The following is a 17,516-nucleotide window of genomic DNA, read 5'->3' on the forward strand; positions in this document are numbered from 1 at the left end:
AGCTCTGGGGCCCCCAGCACAAGAAGGACGGGGACGTACTAGAACGCGTCCAGAGGAGGGCCACGAAGATGACCAGGGGGCTGGGGCACCTCTCCCAGGAAGGCAGGCTGAGGGAGTTGGGGTGGTTCAGCCTGGAGAGAGAAGAGAAGGCTCCGGGGAGACCTTGGAGGGGCCTTCCAGTACCCAAAGGGGGGGCCCTACAGGAAAGCTGGGGAGGGACTCTTTGTCAGGGAGAGGAGCGATAGGGCAAGGAGTAATGGTTTTAAACTCAAAGAGGGTAGACTTAGACTGGATAGTTGGAAGAGATTCTTTCCTGAGAGGGGGGTGAGGCACTGGAACGGGTTGCCAGGAGAAGTGGCGGATGCCCCGTCCCTGGAAGTGTTTAAGGCCAGGTTGGATGGGGCTTTGAGCAACGTGGTCTAGTGGAAGGTGTCCCTGCCCAGGGCGGGGGGGTTGGAATTAGGTGATCTTTAAGTAAGGTCCCTGCCAAGCCAAGCCATGCTATGATTCTATGATCGGAGCAACCGTTCTGTGGAGCTCGTTTCCCAGCCGTGCAGGGCCCGGCTTCCCTCCGCGGAGCCGCCCAGCCCGTTTTCGGGCGCCCACTTCCTCCCTCCCGGTCGGATCCCTCCGCGCCCCGAGGGCACGCGACCTCCCTGAGCGCCGATAAGCACCGGGTCGACGGGAGCGGAGCCGCCGAGAGGGCGGGGACAAGGGAAGAGGGCAGGCGAGGCAGCCAATCGAGGCGCGGGAGCGGTCGGCGGCGATCTGTCGGCCCAATGAGCGCCGCGGAGGGCCGGGCCGAGTGCGGGAAGGGAGGGGGCGTTGTACCGAGCGGGCGCCGTCATGGCCGACGGGATCGTTAGGGCGCAGGCCGCCTGGCCCGGCGGCGGCGCTGCCGCTGCAGCCGCTTTCGGAGAGGTCGCCTGCAAGGGCAAGGAGGTCCCCGCCAACGTTCTCCGTGAGGATGAGCGGTCGTGGGCGAGGAGGTAGCCGCGGCGTCGTCGTGCGAGTCTTCTCTTTCCTTCCTTCCCTCGGCCGCTCGCAGGCCCTCTGAAACGAGGGCCCGTCGCGGGTCCCGGGAGTGCGGCAGGGCGGGTGGTGGCCTTGCTGCGGGAGGGAGGGAGGCAGGCAGGGAGGGAGGGACGGACGGACGGACGGACGGTCGGTCGGTCGGTCGGGGTCTCTCCGGCTCGTGGCGCTCTCTACTGCAGCGCCTCTAAAACCCCGCGCTTCTTCGGTGCGCGTCCCGCCTGCCCCCGGGGTGCCACGGCGCGTACTGGGTCGCCGGCGCAGTCGGTCTCCTTGGGGGTTCGGACTGCCTGCGTATAGGCAGCGAGCATCGCAGTAGTGACCGTAATCAGTCATTTCTGCGTAGCAGAAACGCAGGTCTTGATGCGCCTCGTGACAGCGTTCTAGAGACGCCCCGGCTCGGCCGTGCTAGGCTTTGGTTATGGCACCACCCCCACCGCGCACGCGAGCGCACGCTCTCTCCAAAGTGGCTTGTGAAAGGGAAGAATTGCAGCTTTTCCTAGCTTTCTTAAACATCTAGAAGCCAGTCAATCCCGCAGGCTGCTGGTCCTCACTTGAGGCGGGGGGGGAACTTAGAACTGCTTTTGGAGTGTAGTTGGCTATAGCGAATGGTCTTGAATTTGCTTAGCTCGCTGTACCGAAGGCCTGTTTCACAGTTGAGCGATGTTATAGGGGGGAGAAGTGTGAGGAAGGCTCGTAATTCTCGATTGTCGCGCAGTGAAAGGCGATGGTGAGTAAGAAGTGCAAAGCATCTGTGGAATCGAGTCTTATCGGCGCTGTTTCAGTCGCATCTAAAATAAATAAAACTGCCGGAAGTCGCTAATCTGAAGTACTCGGCTGTCTCGTTGCCCCCGTCACCTTGCGTGCTGGATCCTGCTTCTGGTGCCGTATGCAGTTTCGGTCTGCTGGTGATTTGGGGAGTTCCCTCGCAATTAGTTGCGAGTCGATGGTTTCCTACAGATCGGTGGTATTCGTGTTTCGCAGGTGATACCTTGGCCTCGGTCTGGAGGTGTCTGACATAGAGCCGGCCGTAACGGGCTAACTTGGAATGTTCTTTCCCCTGAGTACGTGGCGTTATCGAGGACGGAGAGTTTATACAGCCTCAGCCGGATTACTCCGGGTTCTTTGAAGATGCCTTCCTACCTCTGGCCGAGGCAATATTTGGACATAACTGAAGGACAGTTAGCAATTGTTTGCCGCTTGTGTGTTTTGCGTGTAGAAGGTAGAGAACTTTGCCTATTCAAAGATCGCTTAAGAAGAATCGCTGTTTTGTCGTGCGCGTTTGGGGTACCTGATAATCTGCTTCGGTAGGACGAGTTCGGTGGGGCATAGTGATTTGCTTAAGCTGTTGCCTTTCTCTGAAGCTGACTGCGTTGTAACTGTTTACTCTTCCTCCAGCGCCTTGCGTTCCGTGATAGTTCGCCTCAGGCTCCAGTGTTTTTTCCTAGTCCTTCCTGAGAAGGCAGTTGTCCGGTTATGTGAAGCAGAAGATTCTGGCGGACCCGTGAGTACTGTGGGAGCTTTCTTTTCGCTAGGCTGGCTGTACCTGTAACTAGTTTGTAACTTCCTAGACTCTTTCCCGTCCCCTCTTTTCCTCTGGATGTTGCGGAGGGGCGCACAGTAGGCTATTTTGGGTTTTCCGATGCTGTAGTCTTTTGCCTCTAGCTTGTAATGGAGTTGAGCTTTTTGACTAAGAGCGGCGATATAAAGCGATGCTGGTCTCCGGCTACGCGCTTGTAGTGCAAAAAGCAGTGTTGTTCCGAAGTACGGTCTGATGCCCGTTTTCACGGTTTCCAGACAGCGGCGGTGGTACTTTGACTATGCAGAAGAGGGCTTGGGGTTTGGGCAGGTCAGAGGCGAGGAAAGGGAAAGCTGGTTGAGCGGCGCTGGGTGTTTGTTTCGCTGTTAGCTATGCAAGTCAAGTTCCAAGGCTTTGTGAGGCCACGCAAAAGAAAAGGCACCGTGAAGCTTTTATTTTCCGCCAGAGCGGCTTACGTTGCCCGAAGCTATGACGGGGGCTTTAACCCCCGAGACAAATTTAGCTTCTGTGACTGTTTTGTAGTCTGTTCCTGTCTAGAGGGTAATTCAAAGAGCAGCGGTTGAATCGTGAAGGATTAGCTAACCGTGTTCTGTGGATGGTTCTCCGCTCGCGTTCGTTCTGTGCGTCGTGGCACGTTATGTTAGGTAACGTTATTTCCTTTTTCCAGCTTCTTGGGCGTGTAATGGTTGTTGGCAAGAAGTGTGCTGCTAACCTGGACCTGACCAATGGATTCCGGATGGCTGTGAATGCCCACCCTCGGGCCCTTCGGGCTGTCGTGTACATCTACGTATTCTGGGTGGCGGTCAGTTGGGCCGGCCTCCTGGCTAAGGTTTTTGCACCGCAGGCGTCACTGCACGCGTACGGGTCGCCGCCGAGTAGGTTTCATATGTTGCCCGTCAATCTAGCCCCTGTTGACGTATGATTTTTTTTTTTTTTTTTTTTCCTGGACGGCTGTCTATGGAGGGTAATAAAGAGCTTTGAGCAGCACTTGCACAATAAAGATGGAGCATGGGGATATGACCTCTGTCTTGTGTGTCTTGCCGATGGAAATAGTTCTGCAAGTTAAAAGAATGTTTCGGTCTGTTGACAGTGTCGTGTAGATGGTGGTTTGCCCAGTCATTTGAAACGCGAAGATAGAAGCGCTCGGCGGTCCTGTGGGTCTCCATCTCCCTAAGACGATCTAGGATGTGCTGTGTGTTTGAGGCCTTGCTATCTTCCCCCTGCTCCCAAATAAAAGGGCGTGCTTTTATTGCGAAACAGCCGCATCGAGGACTGGCAGATGTAGAACCAGAGAAGAATAAGGTTGGAAGAAAGCTTCCAGGCATCGTCTGTTGTCTGCCCCTGTCCCGAGGAGGCAGAATAAACTCTACCCGGTGTGATTTCTGACAGGTGCTTGTCAGCCTGTTCTTGACTACCGTAGGAGTTTTGCTACCGCTTTCTTTTCAGTCGTGGGTTTCGCAACTTCGAGAAGTAATTTCTCCCACAGACGCTTTTCAAAGCGTAGAAGGCTCTGGGATGCTTGAGTCGGCTTCTGAACGTTCAAGACTCGGCTGCCGTTCCCTTTATTTTTTTGTATGTATTTTTAGAGTCTTTTTTTTTCCTAAACGAAGTCCGTTGTTCAGGAACTAGAAGAAGGATTAGCTAAAGGCACCATAAGGCGTTTAAATGCGATCACCTCTCGTGCTTTGTTAGACCTCTGGCTTTGCTGTGCTCCTTGTTTAATTGCGGTTACGTTCAAGGCTTACTGGAGCGTGGGAGCATTAAAATGCTATTAAATATTTTTAGTGTTTGAAACTTGCTAATGAAATGATTTTTGTGACTCCGTTCCTCACAAAGAAACTCGATTCCTTAGCAGGAGGAATGATCTTTGTTACTGGATCTGTTTGCGGGGTTAACGATTGCAGCTGTGAATGACTAAAGTCTTTTGAAGAAGCTGAATGATAAAAACCAAACCGAAACAAGAAACAGCCCTTGTTCTACTCAAAGTAATATAGAATTTGCCGTTTGCGGGGTCAGATGAAAATAGTTGTGGAAGTCAACTACTTGGGGGGGGGGGAGGGGAGGGGAGGGGTGGGTGGAGGTGGAGATGCTGTTGCACTTTCAGGGAAAGCTTCTTAAATTGGCACTTGATCAACTGTTCTGTTTCTGTATTTGTCCTTGGTCTCTTTCATTGGTCTGTTTTGTTGACGTAGAAGAGCCCATGGAACTGCTCAAAGAAACCTGTGCAAATGGACCTTGAGTAAGTATTTACATGTTCAACTGTTCCCCAGTCGGTCTAGCTAGGTCTAGCTAATGCTATCAGCGCTTGTAGTCTTTCACAAAAGGTGTTTAATTCCTGAGAAAGTAGAGGAGGAAGACGATTGGTAATCTCTTTGCTTAATAGGCACTGTTAGACAACCGTAGAAGGCGAAGAAATTTGCCCCCGAGGCACCAATTTGACCCTTCCTTTAGCCTGTACGCTTTCAAAGAGCATATCATAGAACCATAGAATGGCCTGGGTTGAAAAGCACCTTAAAGATCATCTAGTTTCAACCCCCCTGCTCTGGGCAGCGTTGCCAACCGCTAGAGCAGGCTGCCCAGAGCCGCGTCCAGCCTGGCCTTGAATGCCTCCAGGGATGGGGCATCCAGAACCTCTCTGGGCAACCCGTTCCAGTGCCTCACCGCCCTCTGAGTGAAAAACTTTCTCCTAATATCTAAGCTAAATCTCCCCTGTCTTAGTTTAAAACCATTCCCCCTTGTCCTATCGCTATCAACACGTGTATTTTTACTCCTGTATATACAGATTCGTAGGGGTTGGAAGGGACCTCAAGAGATCGTCGGGTCCAACCCCCCTGCCAGAGCAGGTTCCCTAGAGCAGGCTGCCCAGGTAGGCGTCCAGACGGGCCTTGAATATCTCCGGAGAAGGAGACTCCACAACCTCCCCGGGCAGCCTGTTCCAGCGCTCCGTCACCCTCACCGTGAAGAAGTTCTTTCGCATGTTGGTGCGGAACTTCCTGTGCTCCAGTTTTTGGCCGTTGCCCCTTGTCCTATCCCCACAAACCACTGAAAAGAGGGTGGCCAAGTCCCACTGTCTCCCACACTTAAGATACTTGTAATCATTGATAAGATCCCCTCTCAGTCTTCTCTTCTCAAGGCTGAACAGGCCCAGGTCTCTCAGTCTTTGCTCATAGGGGAGATGCTCCAGGCCCCGTATCATCTTTGTTGCCCTCCGCTGGACTCTTTCCAGGAGATCCCTGTCTCTTTTTGTACTGGGGAGCCCAGAACCGGACACGGTACTCCCACGCGAGGCCTGCCCAGGGCAGAGTAGAGGGGGAGGATCACCTCCCTTGACCTGCTGGCCACGCTCCTTTTAACGCACGCCAGGATCCCATTGGCCTTCTTGGCCACCAGGGCACGCCGCTGGCTCATGGTCAACCTGTCGTCCACCAGGACCCCCGGGTCCTTCTCCGCAGCGCTCCTCTCCAGCAGGTCATCCCCCAGCCTGTACTGATACATGCGGTTGTTCCTTCCCAGGTGCAGGACTCTACGCTTGCTCTTGTTAAACTTCATTTGGCTTCTTCCTGCCCAGCTCTCCAGCCCGCCCAGGTCTCGCTGAATGGCAGCACAGCCTTCTGGCGTGTCGGCCACTCCTCCCAGCTTTGTATCATCGGCGTACTTGCTGAGGCTGGACACTATTCCCTCGTCAAGGTCGGCGATGAAGATGTTGAACAAGACCGGACCCAGCACCGACCCCTGGGGAACACCGCTAGTCACAGGGCTGCAGCCGGACTCTGCGCCGCCGATCACCGCCCTCTGAGCTCGGCCGGTCAGCCAGGTCTCAACCCACCTTACCGTCCACTCGTCTATCTCACGCTTTCTCAGCTTTGCTAGCAGGACGTCGTGGGAGACAGTATCGGAAGCCTTGCTAAAGTCAAGGTAGATGACATCCACTGCTCTCCCTCCATCAACGCAGCTGGTGATGCCATCATAGAAGGCAACGAGGTCGGTCGAGCACGATTTCCCCTTGGTGAATCCATGCTGACTACTCCTCATAACCTCCTTCTCTTCCAATGGCTTGGAGATGGCATCCAGAACAAGCTGTTCCAACACCTTTCCAGCTGTTCCAACACCTTTCCAGGGACGGAGGTGAGACTGACCTTTCCAAGAGCTCCACATCCTTCTTGTGCTGGGGGCCCCAGGCCTGCACGCAGTATTCCAGGTGGGGTCTCCCAAGAGCAGGGTAGAGGGGGATAATCACCTCCCTCTCCCTGCTGGCCACCCCTTTGTTAATGCAGCCCAGGACACAGTTGGCCTTCCGGGCTGCAAGCGCGCGCTGCTGGCTCGTGTCCAGCTTCTCGTCCATCAGGACCCCCAAGTCCTTCTCCGCAGGGCTGCTCTCAAGTTCTTCTTCTCCCAGTCTATAGAAATACCTGGGATTGCCCCAGCCCAAGGTCAACGCCTTGCACTTGGCCTTGTTGAACCTCATTAGGTTCTCATGGGCCCACTTCTCCGGCCTGTCCAGGTCCCTCCGGACGGCATCCCTTCCCTCTGTTGTATCGACTGCACCGCTCAGCTTGGTGTCATCTGCAAACTTGCTCGATTCCGTCGTCTGTGTCATTGCTAAAGATGTTGAAGAGCACCGGTCCCGAGGCCGACCCCTGAGGGACACCGCTTGTGACCGGCCTCCACCCAGACATAGAGCCGTTGACCACAACCCTTTGGCTGCGACCAGCCAACCAATTCTTTATCCGCCCAGCAGTCCATCCTTCAAATCCATACCTCTCCAATTTAGAGAGAAGAATGTGGTGAGGGACCGTATCAAAGGCTTTGCTCAGTCCAGGTGGCATATCCTATCCCAGGACTGGTTTCAGCCGTAAACAACAAACAGTTACGAGGAGAGGTGTAGCTCTGTAAATATTTTTGTTGCCTTGGGTGAATTGGTGTCTGGTCGCACTGAGTGGCCCGCGTGGTAGCTGGGAGATGGCCGACGGGGAGGACTGAGATGTTAAAGCTGCCTGTGGTTGCCTGCCCCCAGCCCCAGCCCCAGCCCCGTCCCCGTGTGCCATCCCGATGGCAGTAGCGGCTGGAACCTCAAACTAAAGCGAGCGTATTCTGATGTCGTTACCCTCCAAGCCTGTCAGAGAGGCAGAAGCGCTGTGGCCTACTCAGGCAGGAACCGCGCGTGTGGGGACGGCCACGTCCCTGCCGCCGTGTCGGGCCAGTTTGAGCTCCGCTCTCCCTGGGGCTGCTGCAGGGCACCGCGGACCACGCTTGGGCAGCCTTGGGGGGCACTGCCTATTTTTCCAGAAGCCTCCTCCCCAGCTGAGCACAAACCCAGTTGTGATGTGCCAGGGCTGAGCACAGGCTTTGTATTCCTCCCCGCCACCCCGTGCGCGGGAGGTGCAGCTTTCCCCCTTAGAAACACCAGCAGTTGAAGTGGGGCTCTCAGGGAAGGTTGTGGAGCAACTTCTGAAAAGGTAAGGCCTGCCCTGGCAAAAGCGGGGATCTGCCTGCGGGGAGCAGCGCCCAAAAGCCACCAGCGTGTTTGGGGTGGAGCTGATAGGGTCATAAATAATAGTTGGGGCTACGAGCGCGAGGTCCCGCATTTGGTCCGGGGCAATCCTAAGCACGAATCCAGGCTGGGCGGAGAATGGATGGAGAGCAGCTCTGAGGAGAAGGGCCTGGGGGCGTTGGTTGATGAGAAGCTCGTCAACCGGAGCCGGCAATGCAATGGACGCTTGCAGCCCGGAAAGCCACCCGTATCCTGGGCCGCATCAAAAGGAGGGCGGCCGGCAAGTCGAGGGAGGTGATTCTCCCTCTCTGCTGCTGTGCTCTTGTGAGGCCCCACCTAGAGTAAGTACTGTGTTCAGCTCTGGGGCCCCCAGCACAAGAAGGACGGGGACGTACTAGAACGCGTCCAGAGGAGGGCCACGAAGATGACCAGGGGGCTGGGGCACCTCTCCCAGGAAGGCAGGCTGAGGGAGTTGGGGTGGTTCAGCCTGGAGAGAGAAGAGAAGGCTCCGGGGAGACCTTGGAGGGGCCTTCCAGTACCCAAAGGGGGGGCCCTACAGGAAAGCTGGGGAGGGACTCTTTGTCAGGGAGAGGAGCGATAGGGCAAGGAGTAATGGTTTTAAACTCAAAGAGGGTAGACTTAGACTGGATAGTTGGAAGAGATTCTTTCCTGAGAGGGGGGTGAGGCACTGGAACGGGTTGCCAGGAGAAGTGGCGGATGCCCCGTCCCTGGAAGTGTTTAAGGCCAGGTTGGATGGGGCTTTGAGCAACGTGGTCTAGTGGAAGGTGTCCCTGCCCAGGGCGGGGGGGTTGGAATTAGGTGATCTTTAAGTAAGGTCCCTGCCAAGCCAAGCCATGCTATGATTCTATGATCGGAGCAACCGTTCTGTGGAGCTCGTTTCCCAGCCGTGCAGGGCCCGGCTTCCCTCCGCGGAGCCGCCCAGCCCGTTTTCGGGCGCCCACTTCCTCCCTCCCGGTCGGATCCCTCCGCGCCCCGAGGGCACGCGACCTCCCTGAGCGCCGATAAGCACCGGGTCGACGGGAGCGGAGCCGCCGAGAGGGCGGGGACAAGGGAAGAGGGCAGGCGAGGCAGCCAATCGAGGCGCGGGAGCGGTCGGCGGCGATCTGTCGGCCCAATGAGCGCCGCGGAGGGCCGGGCCGAGTGCGGGAAGGGAGGGGGCGTTGTACCGAGCGGGCGCCGTCATGGCCGACGGGATCGTTAGGGCGCAGGCCGCCTGGCCCGGCGGCGGCGCTGCCGCTGCAGCCGCTTTCGGAGAGGTCGCCTGCAAGGGCAAGGAGGTCCCCGCCAACGTTCTCCGTGAGGATGAGCGGTCGTGGGCGAGGAGGTAGCCGCGGCGTCGTCGTGCGAGTCTTCTCTTTCCTTCCTTCCCTCGGCCGCTCGCAGGCCCTCTGAAACGAGGGCCCGTCGCGGGTCCCGGGAGTGCGGCAGGGCGGGTGGTGGCCTTGCTGCGGGAGGGAGGGAGGCAGGCAGGGAGGGAGGGACGGACGGACGGTCGGTCGGTCGGTCGGTCGGTCGGTCGGGGTCTCTCCGGCTCGTGGCGCTCTCTACTGCAGCGCCTCTAAAACCCCGCGCTTCTTCGGTGCGCGTCCCGCCTGCCCCCGGGGTGCCACGGCGCGTACTGGGTCGCCGGCGCAGTCGGTCTCCTTGGGGGTTCGGACTGCCTGCGTATAGGCAGCGAGCATCGCAGTAGTGACCGTAATCAGTCATTTCTGCGTAGCAGAAACGCAGGTCTTGATGCGCCTCGTGACAGCGTTCTAGAGACGCCCCGGCTCGGCCGTGCTAGGCTTTGGTTATGGCACCACCCCCACCGCGCACGCGAGCGCACGCTCTCTCCAAAGTGGCTTGTGAAAGGGAAGAATTGCAGCTTTTCCTAGCTTTCTTAAACATCTAGAAGCCAGTCAATCCCGCAGGCTGCTGGTCCTCACTTGAGGCGGGGGGGGAACTTAGAACTGCTTTTGGAGTGTAGTTGGCTATAGCGAACGGTCTTGAATTTGCTTAGCTCGCTGTACCGAAGGCCTGTTTCACAGTTGAGCGATGTTATAGGGGGGAGAAGTGTGAGGAAGGCTCGTAATTCTCGATTGTCGCGCAGTGAAAGGCGATGGTGAGTAAGAAGTGCAAAGCATCTGTGGAATCGAGTCTTATCGGCGCTGTTTCAGTCGCATCTAAAATAAATAAAACTGCCGGAAGTCGCTAATCTGAAGTACTCGGCTGTCTCGTTGCCCCCGTCACCTTGCGTGCTGGATCCTGCTTCTGGTGCCGTATGCAGTTTCTGTCTGCTGGTGATTTGGGGAGTTCCCTCGCAATTAGTTGCGAGTCGATGGTTTCCTACAGATCGGTGGTATTCGTGTTTCGCAGGTGATACCTTGGCCTCGGTCTGGAGGTGTCTGACATAGAGCCGGCCGTAACGGGCTAACTTGGAATGTTCTTTCCCCTGAGTACGTGGCGTTATCGAGGACGGAGAGTTTATACAGCCTCAGCCGGATTACTCCGGGTTCTTTGAAGATGCCTTCCTACCTCTGGCCGAGGCAATATTTGGACATAACTGAAGGACAGTTAGCAATTGTTTGCCGCTTGTGTGTTTTGCGTGTAGAAGGTAGAGAACTTTGCCTATTCAAAGATCGCTTAAGAAGAATCGCTGTTTTGTCGTGCGCGTTTGGGGTACCTGATAATCTGCTTCGGTAGGACGAGTTCGGTGGGGCATAGTGATTTGCTTAAGCTGTTGCCTTTCTCTGAAGCTGACTGCGTTGTAACTGTTTACTCTTCCTCCAGCGCCTTGCGTTCCGTGATAGTTCGCCTCAGGCTCCAGTGTTTTTTCCTAGTCCTTCCTGAGAAGGCAGTTGTCCGGTTATGTGAAGCAGAAGATTCTGGCGGACCCGTGAGTACTGTGGGAGCTTTCTTTTCGCTAGGCTGGCTGTACCTGTAACTAGTTTGTAACTTCCTAGACTCTTTCCCGTCCCCTCTTTTCCTCTGGATGTTGCGGAGGGGCGCACAGTAGGCTATTTTGGGTTTTCCGATGCTGTAGTCTTTTGCCTCTAGCTTGTAATGGAGTTGAGCTTTTTGACTAAGAGCGGCGATATAAAGCGATGCTGGTCTCCGGCTACGCGCTTGTAGTGCAAAAAGCAGTGTTGTTCCGAAGTACGGTCTGATGCCCGTTTTCACGGTTTCCAGACAGCGGCGGTGGTACTTTGACTATGCAGAAGAGGGCTTGGGGTTTGGGCAGGTCAGAGGCGAGGAAAGGGAAAGCTGGTTGAGCGGCGCTGGGTGTTTGTTTCGCTGTTAGCTATGCAAGTCAAGTTCCAAGGCTTTGTGAGGCCACGCAAAAGAAAAGGCACCGTGAAGCTTTTATTTTCCGCCAGAGCGGCTTACGTTGCCCGAAGCTATGACGGGGGCTTTAACCCCCGAGACAAATTTAGCTTCTGTGACTGTTTTGTAGTCTGTTCCTGTCTAGAGGGTAATTCAAAGAGCAGCGGTTGAATCGTGAAGGATTAGCTAACCGTGTTCTGTGGATGGTTCTCCGCTCGCGTTCGTTCTGTGCGTCGTGGCACGTTATGTTAGGTAACGTTATTTCCTTTTTCCAGCTTCTTGGGCGTGTAATGGTTGTTGGCAAGAAGTGTGCTGCTAACCTGGACCTGACCAATGGATTCCGGATGGCTGTGAATGCCCACCCTCGGGCCCTTCGGGCTGTCGTGTACATCTACGTATTCTGGGTGGCGGTCAGTTGGGCCGGCCTCCTGGCTAAGGTTTTTGCACCGCAGGCGTCACTGCACGCGTACGGGTCGCCGCCGAGTAGGTTTCATATGTTGCCCGTCAATCTAGCCCCTGTTGACGTATGATTTTTTTTTTTTTTTTTTTTCCTGGACGGCTGTCTATGGAGGGTAATAAAGAGCTTTGAGCAGCACTTGCACAATAAAGATGGAGCATGGGGATATGACCTCTGTCTTGTGTGTCTTGCCGATGGAAATAGTTCTGCAAGTTAAAAGAATGTTTCGGTCTGTTGACAGTGTCGTGTAGATGGTGGTTTGCCCAGTCATTTGAAACGCGAAGATAGAAGCGCTCGGCGGTCCTGTGGGTCTCCATCTCCCTAAGACGATCTAGGATGTGCTGTGTGTTTGAGGCCTTGCTATCTTCCCCCTGCTCCCAAATAAAAGGGCGTGCTTTTATTGCGAAACAGCCGCATCGAGGACTGGCAGATGTAGAACCAGAGAAGAATAAGGTTGGAAGAAAGCTTCCAGGCATCGTCTGTTGTCTGCCCCTGTCCCGAGGAGGCAGAATAAACTCTACCCGGTGTGATTTCTGACAGGTGCTTGTCAGCCTGTTCTTGACTACCGTAGGAGTTTTGCTACCGCTTTCTTTTCAGTCGTGGGTTTCGCAACTTCGAGAAGTAATTTCTCCCACAGACGCTTTTCAAAGCGTAGAAGGCTCTGGGATGCTTGAGTCGGCTTCTGAACGTTCAAGACTCGGCTGCCGTTCCCTTTATTTTTTTGTATGTATTTTTAGAGTCTTCTTTTTTTCTAAACGAAGTCCGTTGTTCAGGAACTAGAAGAAGGATTAGCTAAAGGCACCATAAGGCGTTTAAATGCGATCACCTCTCGTGCTTTGTTAGACCTCTGGCTTTGCTGTGCTCCTTGTTTAATTGCGGTTACGTTCAAGGCTTACTGGAGCGTGGGAGCGTTAAAATGCTATTAAATATTTTTAGTGTTTGAAACTTGCTAATGAAATGATTTTTGTGACTCCGTTCCTCACAAAGAAACTCGATTCCTTAGCAGGAGGAATGATCTTTGTTACTGGATCTGTTTGCGGGGTTAACGATTGCAGCTGTGAATGACTAAAGTCTTTTGAAGAAGCTGAATGATAAAAACCAAACCGAAACAAGAAACAGCCCTTGTTCTACTCGAAGTAATATAGAATTTGCCGTTTGCGGGGTCAGATGAAAATAGTTGTGGAAGTCAACTACTTGGGGGGGGGGAGGGGAGGGGAGGGGAGGGGAGGGGTGGGTGGAGGTGGAGATGCTGTTGCCCTTTCAGGGAAAGCTTCTTAAATTGGCACTTGATCAACTGTTCTGTTTCTGTATTTGTCCTTGGTCTCTTTCATTGGTCTGTTTTGTTGACGTAGAAGAGCCCATGGAACTGCTCAAAGAAACCTGTGCAAATGGACCTTGAGTAAGTATTTACGTGTTCAACTGTTCCCCAGTCGGTCTAGCTAGGTCTAGCTAATGCTATCAGCGCTTGTAGTCTTTCACAAAAGGTGTTTAATTCCTGAGAAAGTAGAGGAGGAAGACGATTGGTAATCTCTTTGCTTAATAGGCACTGTTAGACAACCGTAGAAGGCGAAGAAATTTGCCCCCGAGGCACCAATTTGACCCTTCCTTTAGCCTGTACGCTTTCAAAGAGCATATCATAGAACCATAGAATGGCCTGGGTTGAAAAGCACCTTAAAGATCATCTAGTTTCAACCCCCCTGCTCTGGGCAGCGTTGCCAACCGCTAGAGCAGGCTGCCCAGAGCCGCGTCCAGCCTGGCCTTGAATGCCTCCAGGGATGGGGCATCCAGAACCTCTCTGGGCAACCCGTTCCAGTGCCTCACCGCCCTCTGAGTGAAAAACTTTCTCCTAATATCTAAGCTAAATCTCCCCTGTCTTAGTTTAAAACCATTCCCCCTTGTCCTATCGCTATCAACACGTGTATTTTTACTCCTGTATATACAGATTCGTAGGGGTTGGAAGGGACCTCAAGAGATCGTCGGGTCCAACCCCCCTGCCAGAGCAGGTTCCCTAGAGCAGGCTGCCCAGGTAGGCGTCCAGACGGGCCTTGAATATCTCCGGAGAAGGAGACTCCACAACCTCCCTGGGCAGCCTGTTCCAGCGCTCCGTCACCCTCACCGTGAAGAAGTTCTTTCGCATGTTGGTGCGGAACTTCCTGTGCTCCAGTTTTTGGCCGTTGCCCCTTGTCCTATCCCCACAAACCACTGAAAAGAGGGTGGCCAAGTCCCACTGTCTCCCACACTTAAGATATTTGTAATCATTGATAAGATCCCCTCTCAGTCTTCTCTTCTCAAGGCTGAACAGGCCCAGGTCTCTCAGTCTTTGCTCATAGGGGAGATGCTCCAGGCCCCGTATCATCTTTGTTGCCCTCCGCTGGACTCTTTCCAGGAGATCCCTGTCTCTCTTTTTGTACTGGGGAGCCCGGAACCGGACACGGTACTCCCAGGCGAGGCCTGCCCAGGGCAGAGTAGAGGGGGAGGATCACCTCCCTTGACCTGCTGGCCACGCTCCTTTTAACGCACGCCAGGATCCCGTTGGCCTTCTTGGCCACCAGGGCACGCCGCTGGCTCATGGTCAACCTGTCGTCCACCAGGACCCCCGGGTCCTTCTCCGCAGCGCTCCTCTCCAGCAGGTCATCCCCCAGCCTGTACTGATACACGCGGTTGTTCCTTCCCAGGTGCAGGACTCTACGCTTGCTCTTGTTAAACTTCATTTGGCTTCTTCCTGCCCAGCTCTCCAGCCCGCCCAGGTCTCGCTGAATGGCAGCACAGCCTTCTGGCGTGTCGGCCACTCCTCCCAGCTTTGTATCATCGGCGTACTTGCTGAGGCTGGACACTATTCCCTCGTCAAGGTCGGCGATGAAGATGTTGAACAAGACCGGACCCAGCACCGACCCCTGGGGAACACCGCTAGTCACAGGGCTGCAGCCGGACTCTGCGCCGCCGATCACCACCCTCTGAGCTCGGCCGGTCAGCCAGGTCTCAACCCACCTTACCGTCCACTCGTCTATCCCATGCTTTCTCAGCTTTGCTAGCAGGACGTCGTGGGAGACAGTATCGGAAGCCTTGCTAAAGTCAAGGTAGATGACATCCACTGCTCTCCCTCCATCAACGCAGCTGGTGATGCCATCATAGAAGGCAACGAGGTCGGTCGAGCACGATTTCCCCTTGGTGAATCCATGCTGACTACTCCTCATAACCTCCTTCTCTTCCAATGGCTTGGAGATGGCATCCAGAACAAGCTGTTCCAACACCTTTCCAGCTGTTCCAACACCTTTCCAGGGACGGAGGTGAGACTGACCTTTCCAAGAGCTCCACATCCTTCTTGTGCTGGGGGCCCCAGGCCTGCACGCAGTATTCCAGGTGGGGTCTCCCAAGAGCAGGGTAGAGGGGGATAATCACCTCCCTCTCCCTGCTGGCCACCCCTTTGTTAATGCAGCCCAGGACACAGTTGGCCTTCCGGGCTGCAAGCGCGCGCTGCTGGCTCGTGTCCAGCTTCTCGTCCATCAGGACCCCCAAGTCCTTCTCCGCAGGGCTGCTCTCAAGTTCTTCTTCTCCCAGTCTATAGAAATACCTGGGATTGCCCCAGCCCAAGGTCAACGCCTTGCACTTGGCCTTGTTGAACCTCATTAGGTTCTCATGGGCCCACTTCTCCGGCCTGTCCAGGTCCCTCCGGACGGCATCCCTTCCCTCTGTTGTATCGACTGCACCGCTCAGCTTGGTGTCATCTGCAAACTTGCTCGATTCCGTCGTCTGTGTCATTGCTAAAGATGTTGAAGAGCACCGGTCCCGAGGCCGACCCCTGAGGGACACCGCTTGTGACCGGCCTCCACCCAGACATAGAGCCGTTGACCACAACCCTTTGGCTGCGACCAGCCAACCAATTCTTTATCCGCCCAGCAGTCCATCCTTCAAATCCATACCTCTCCAATTTAGAGAGAAGAATGTGGTGAGGGACCATATCAAAGGCTTTGCTCAGTCCAGGTGGCATATCCTATCCCAGGACTGGTTTCAGCCGTAAACAACAAACAGTTACGAGGAGAGGTGTAGCTCTGTAAATATTTTTGTTGCCTTGGGTGAATTGGTGTCTGGTCGCACTGAGTGGCCCGCGTGGTAGCTGGGAGATGGCCGACGGGGAGGACTGAGATGTTAAAGCTGCCTGTGGTTGCCTGCCCCCAGCCCCAGCCCCAGCCCCGTCCCCGTGTGCCATCCCGATGGCAGTAGCGGCTGGAACCTCAAACTAAAGCGAGCGTATTCTGATGTCGTTACCCTCCAAGCCTGTCAGAGAGGCAGAAGCGCTGTGGCCTACTCAGGCAGGAACCGCGCGTGTGGGGACGGCCACGTCCCTGCCGCCGTGTCGGGCCAGTTTGAGCTCCGCTCTCCCTGGGGCTGCTGCAGGGCACCGCGGACCACGCTTGGGCAGCCTTGGGGGGCACTGCCTATTTTTCCAGAAGCCTCCTCCCCAGCTGAGCACAAACCCAGTTGTGATGTGCCAGGGCTGAGCACAGGCTTTGTATTCCTCCCCGCCACCCCGTGCGCGGGAGGTGCAGCTTTCCCCCTTAGAAACACCAGCAGTTGAAGTGGGGCTCTCAGGGAAGGTTGTGGAGCAACTTCTGAAAAGGTAAGGCCTGCCCTGGCAAAAGCGGGGATCTGCCTGCGGGGAGCAGCGCCCAAAAGCCACCAGCGTGTTTGGGGTGGAGCTGATAGGGTCATAAATAATAGTTGGGGCTACGAGCGCGAGGTCCCGCATTTGGTCCGGGGCAATCCTAAGCACGAATCCAGGCTGGGCGGAGAATGGATGGAGAGCAGCTCTGAGGAGAAGGGCCTGGGGGCGTTGGTTGATGAGAAGCTCGTCAACCGGAGCCGGCAATGCAATGGACGCTTGCAGCCCGGAAAGCCACCCGTATCCTGGGCCGCATCAAAAGGAGGGCGGCCGGCAAGTCGAGGGAGGTGATTCTCCCTCTCTGCTGCTGTGCTCTTGTGAGGCCCCACCTAGAGTAAGTACTGTGTTCAGCTCTGGGGCCCCCAGCACAAGAAGGACGGGGACGTACTAGAACGCGTCCAGAGGAGGGCCACGAAGATGACCAGGGGGCTGGGGCACCTCTCCCAGGAAGGCAGGCTGAGGGAGTTGGGGTGGTTCAGCCTGGAGAGAGAAGAGAAGGCTCCGGGGAGACCTTGGAGGGGCCTTCCAGTACCCAAAGGGGGGGCCCTACAGGAAAGCTGGGGAGGGACTCTTTGTCAGGGAGAGGAGCGATAGGGCAAGGAGTAATGGTTTTAAACTCAAAGAGGGTAGACTTAGACTGGATAGTTGGAAGAGATTCTTTCCTGAGAGGGGGGTGAGGCACTGGAACGGGTTGCCAGGAGAAGTGGCGGATGCCCCGTCCCTGGAAGTGTTTAAGGCCAGGTTGGATGGGGCTTTGAGCAACGTGGTCTAGTGGAAGGTGTCCCTGCCCAGGGCGGGGGGGTTGGAATTAGGTGATCTTTAAGTAAGGTCCCTGCCAAGCCAAGCCATGCTATGATTCTATGATCGGAGCAACCGTTCTGTGGAGCTCGTTTCCCAGCCGTGCAGGGCCCGGCTTCCCTCCGCGGAGCCGCCCAGCCCGTTTTCGGGCGCCCACTTCCTCCCTCCCGGTCGGATCCCTCCGCGCCCCGAGGGCACGCGACCTCCCTGAGCG

The 17,516-nt window shown here is 55.5% G+C and overlaps 2 protein-coding genes across 3 annotated transcripts; both read left to right on the forward strand.

Moving 5' to 3' along the window:
• Positions 1–804: 804 nt before the first annotated feature.
• On the forward strand, positions 805–4,366 carry LOC308184814 (adenosine 5'-monophosphoramidase HINT1-like). Of its 2 annotated transcripts, XM_080572392.1 has the most exons (4): positions 805–989; positions 2,431–2,536; positions 3,240–3,447; positions 3,663–4,366. In XM_080572392.1, exons 1-4 carry the CDS (start codon positions 847–849, stop codon positions 3,707–3,709), a joined length of 504 nt encoding a protein of 167 aa, XP_080428518.1. In that variant the 5' UTR covers positions 805–846; the 3' UTR covers positions 3,710–4,366. The 2 variants fall into 2 exon arrangements, 1 of the variants encoding a protein (XP_080428518.1); XR_013942926.1 differs by lacking the exons at positions 2,431–2,536; positions 3,240–3,447 and having other exon boundaries at positions 808–989.
• Positions 4,367–9,223: 4,857 nt separating this feature from the next.
• Positions 9,224–12,789, forward strand: LOC308184807 (adenosine 5'-monophosphoramidase HINT1-like). Its single transcript, XM_080572385.1, has 4 exons — positions 9,224–9,408; positions 10,854–10,959; positions 11,663–11,870; positions 12,086–12,789. The coding sequence occupies exons 1-4, from the start codon at positions 9,266–9,268 to the stop codon at positions 12,130–12,132; spliced, it is 504 nt and encodes a 167-aa protein (XP_080428511.1). The 5' UTR covers positions 9,224–9,265; the 3' UTR covers positions 12,133–12,789.
• The last annotated feature ends 4,727 nt before the right edge of the window (positions 12,790–17,516 follow it).

This window comes from Anser brachyrhynchus (genome assembly GCF_964034855.1).
Source record: "Anser brachyrhynchus genome assembly, chromosome: W".
Taxonomy (NCBI): domain Eukaryota; kingdom Metazoa; phylum Chordata; class Aves; order Anseriformes; family Anatidae; genus Anser; species Anser brachyrhynchus.

What these genes read in the sequence shown, in the direction of transcription:
- LOC308184814 (XM_080572392.1), top strand. Translation starts at nt 847, where the DNA reads ATGGCCGACGGGATCGTTAGGGCGCAGGCCGCCTGGCCCGGCGGCGGC. An exon ending in GAGCGGTCGTGGGCGAGGAG is followed by an intron (nt 990 to 2,430) that starts GTAGCCGCGGCG and finishes CTCTTCCTCCAG; the next exon opens with CGCCTTGCGTTCCGTGATAG. An exon ending in CAGAAGATTCTGGCGGACCC is followed by an intron (nt 2,537 to 3,239) that starts GTGAGTACTGTG and finishes TCCTTTTTCCAG; the next exon opens with CTTCTTGGGCGTGTAATGGT.
- LOC308184807 (XM_080572385.1), top strand. Translation starts at nt 9,266, where the DNA reads ATGGCCGACGGGATCGTTAGGGCGCAGGCCGCCTGGCCCGGCGGCGGC. An exon ending in GAGCGGTCGTGGGCGAGGAG is followed by an intron (nt 9,409 to 10,853) that starts GTAGCCGCGGCG and finishes CTCTTCCTCCAG; the next exon opens with CGCCTTGCGTTCCGTGATAG. An exon ending in CAGAAGATTCTGGCGGACCC is followed by an intron (nt 10,960 to 11,662) that starts GTGAGTACTGTG and finishes TCCTTTTTCCAG; the next exon opens with CTTCTTGGGCGTGTAATGGT.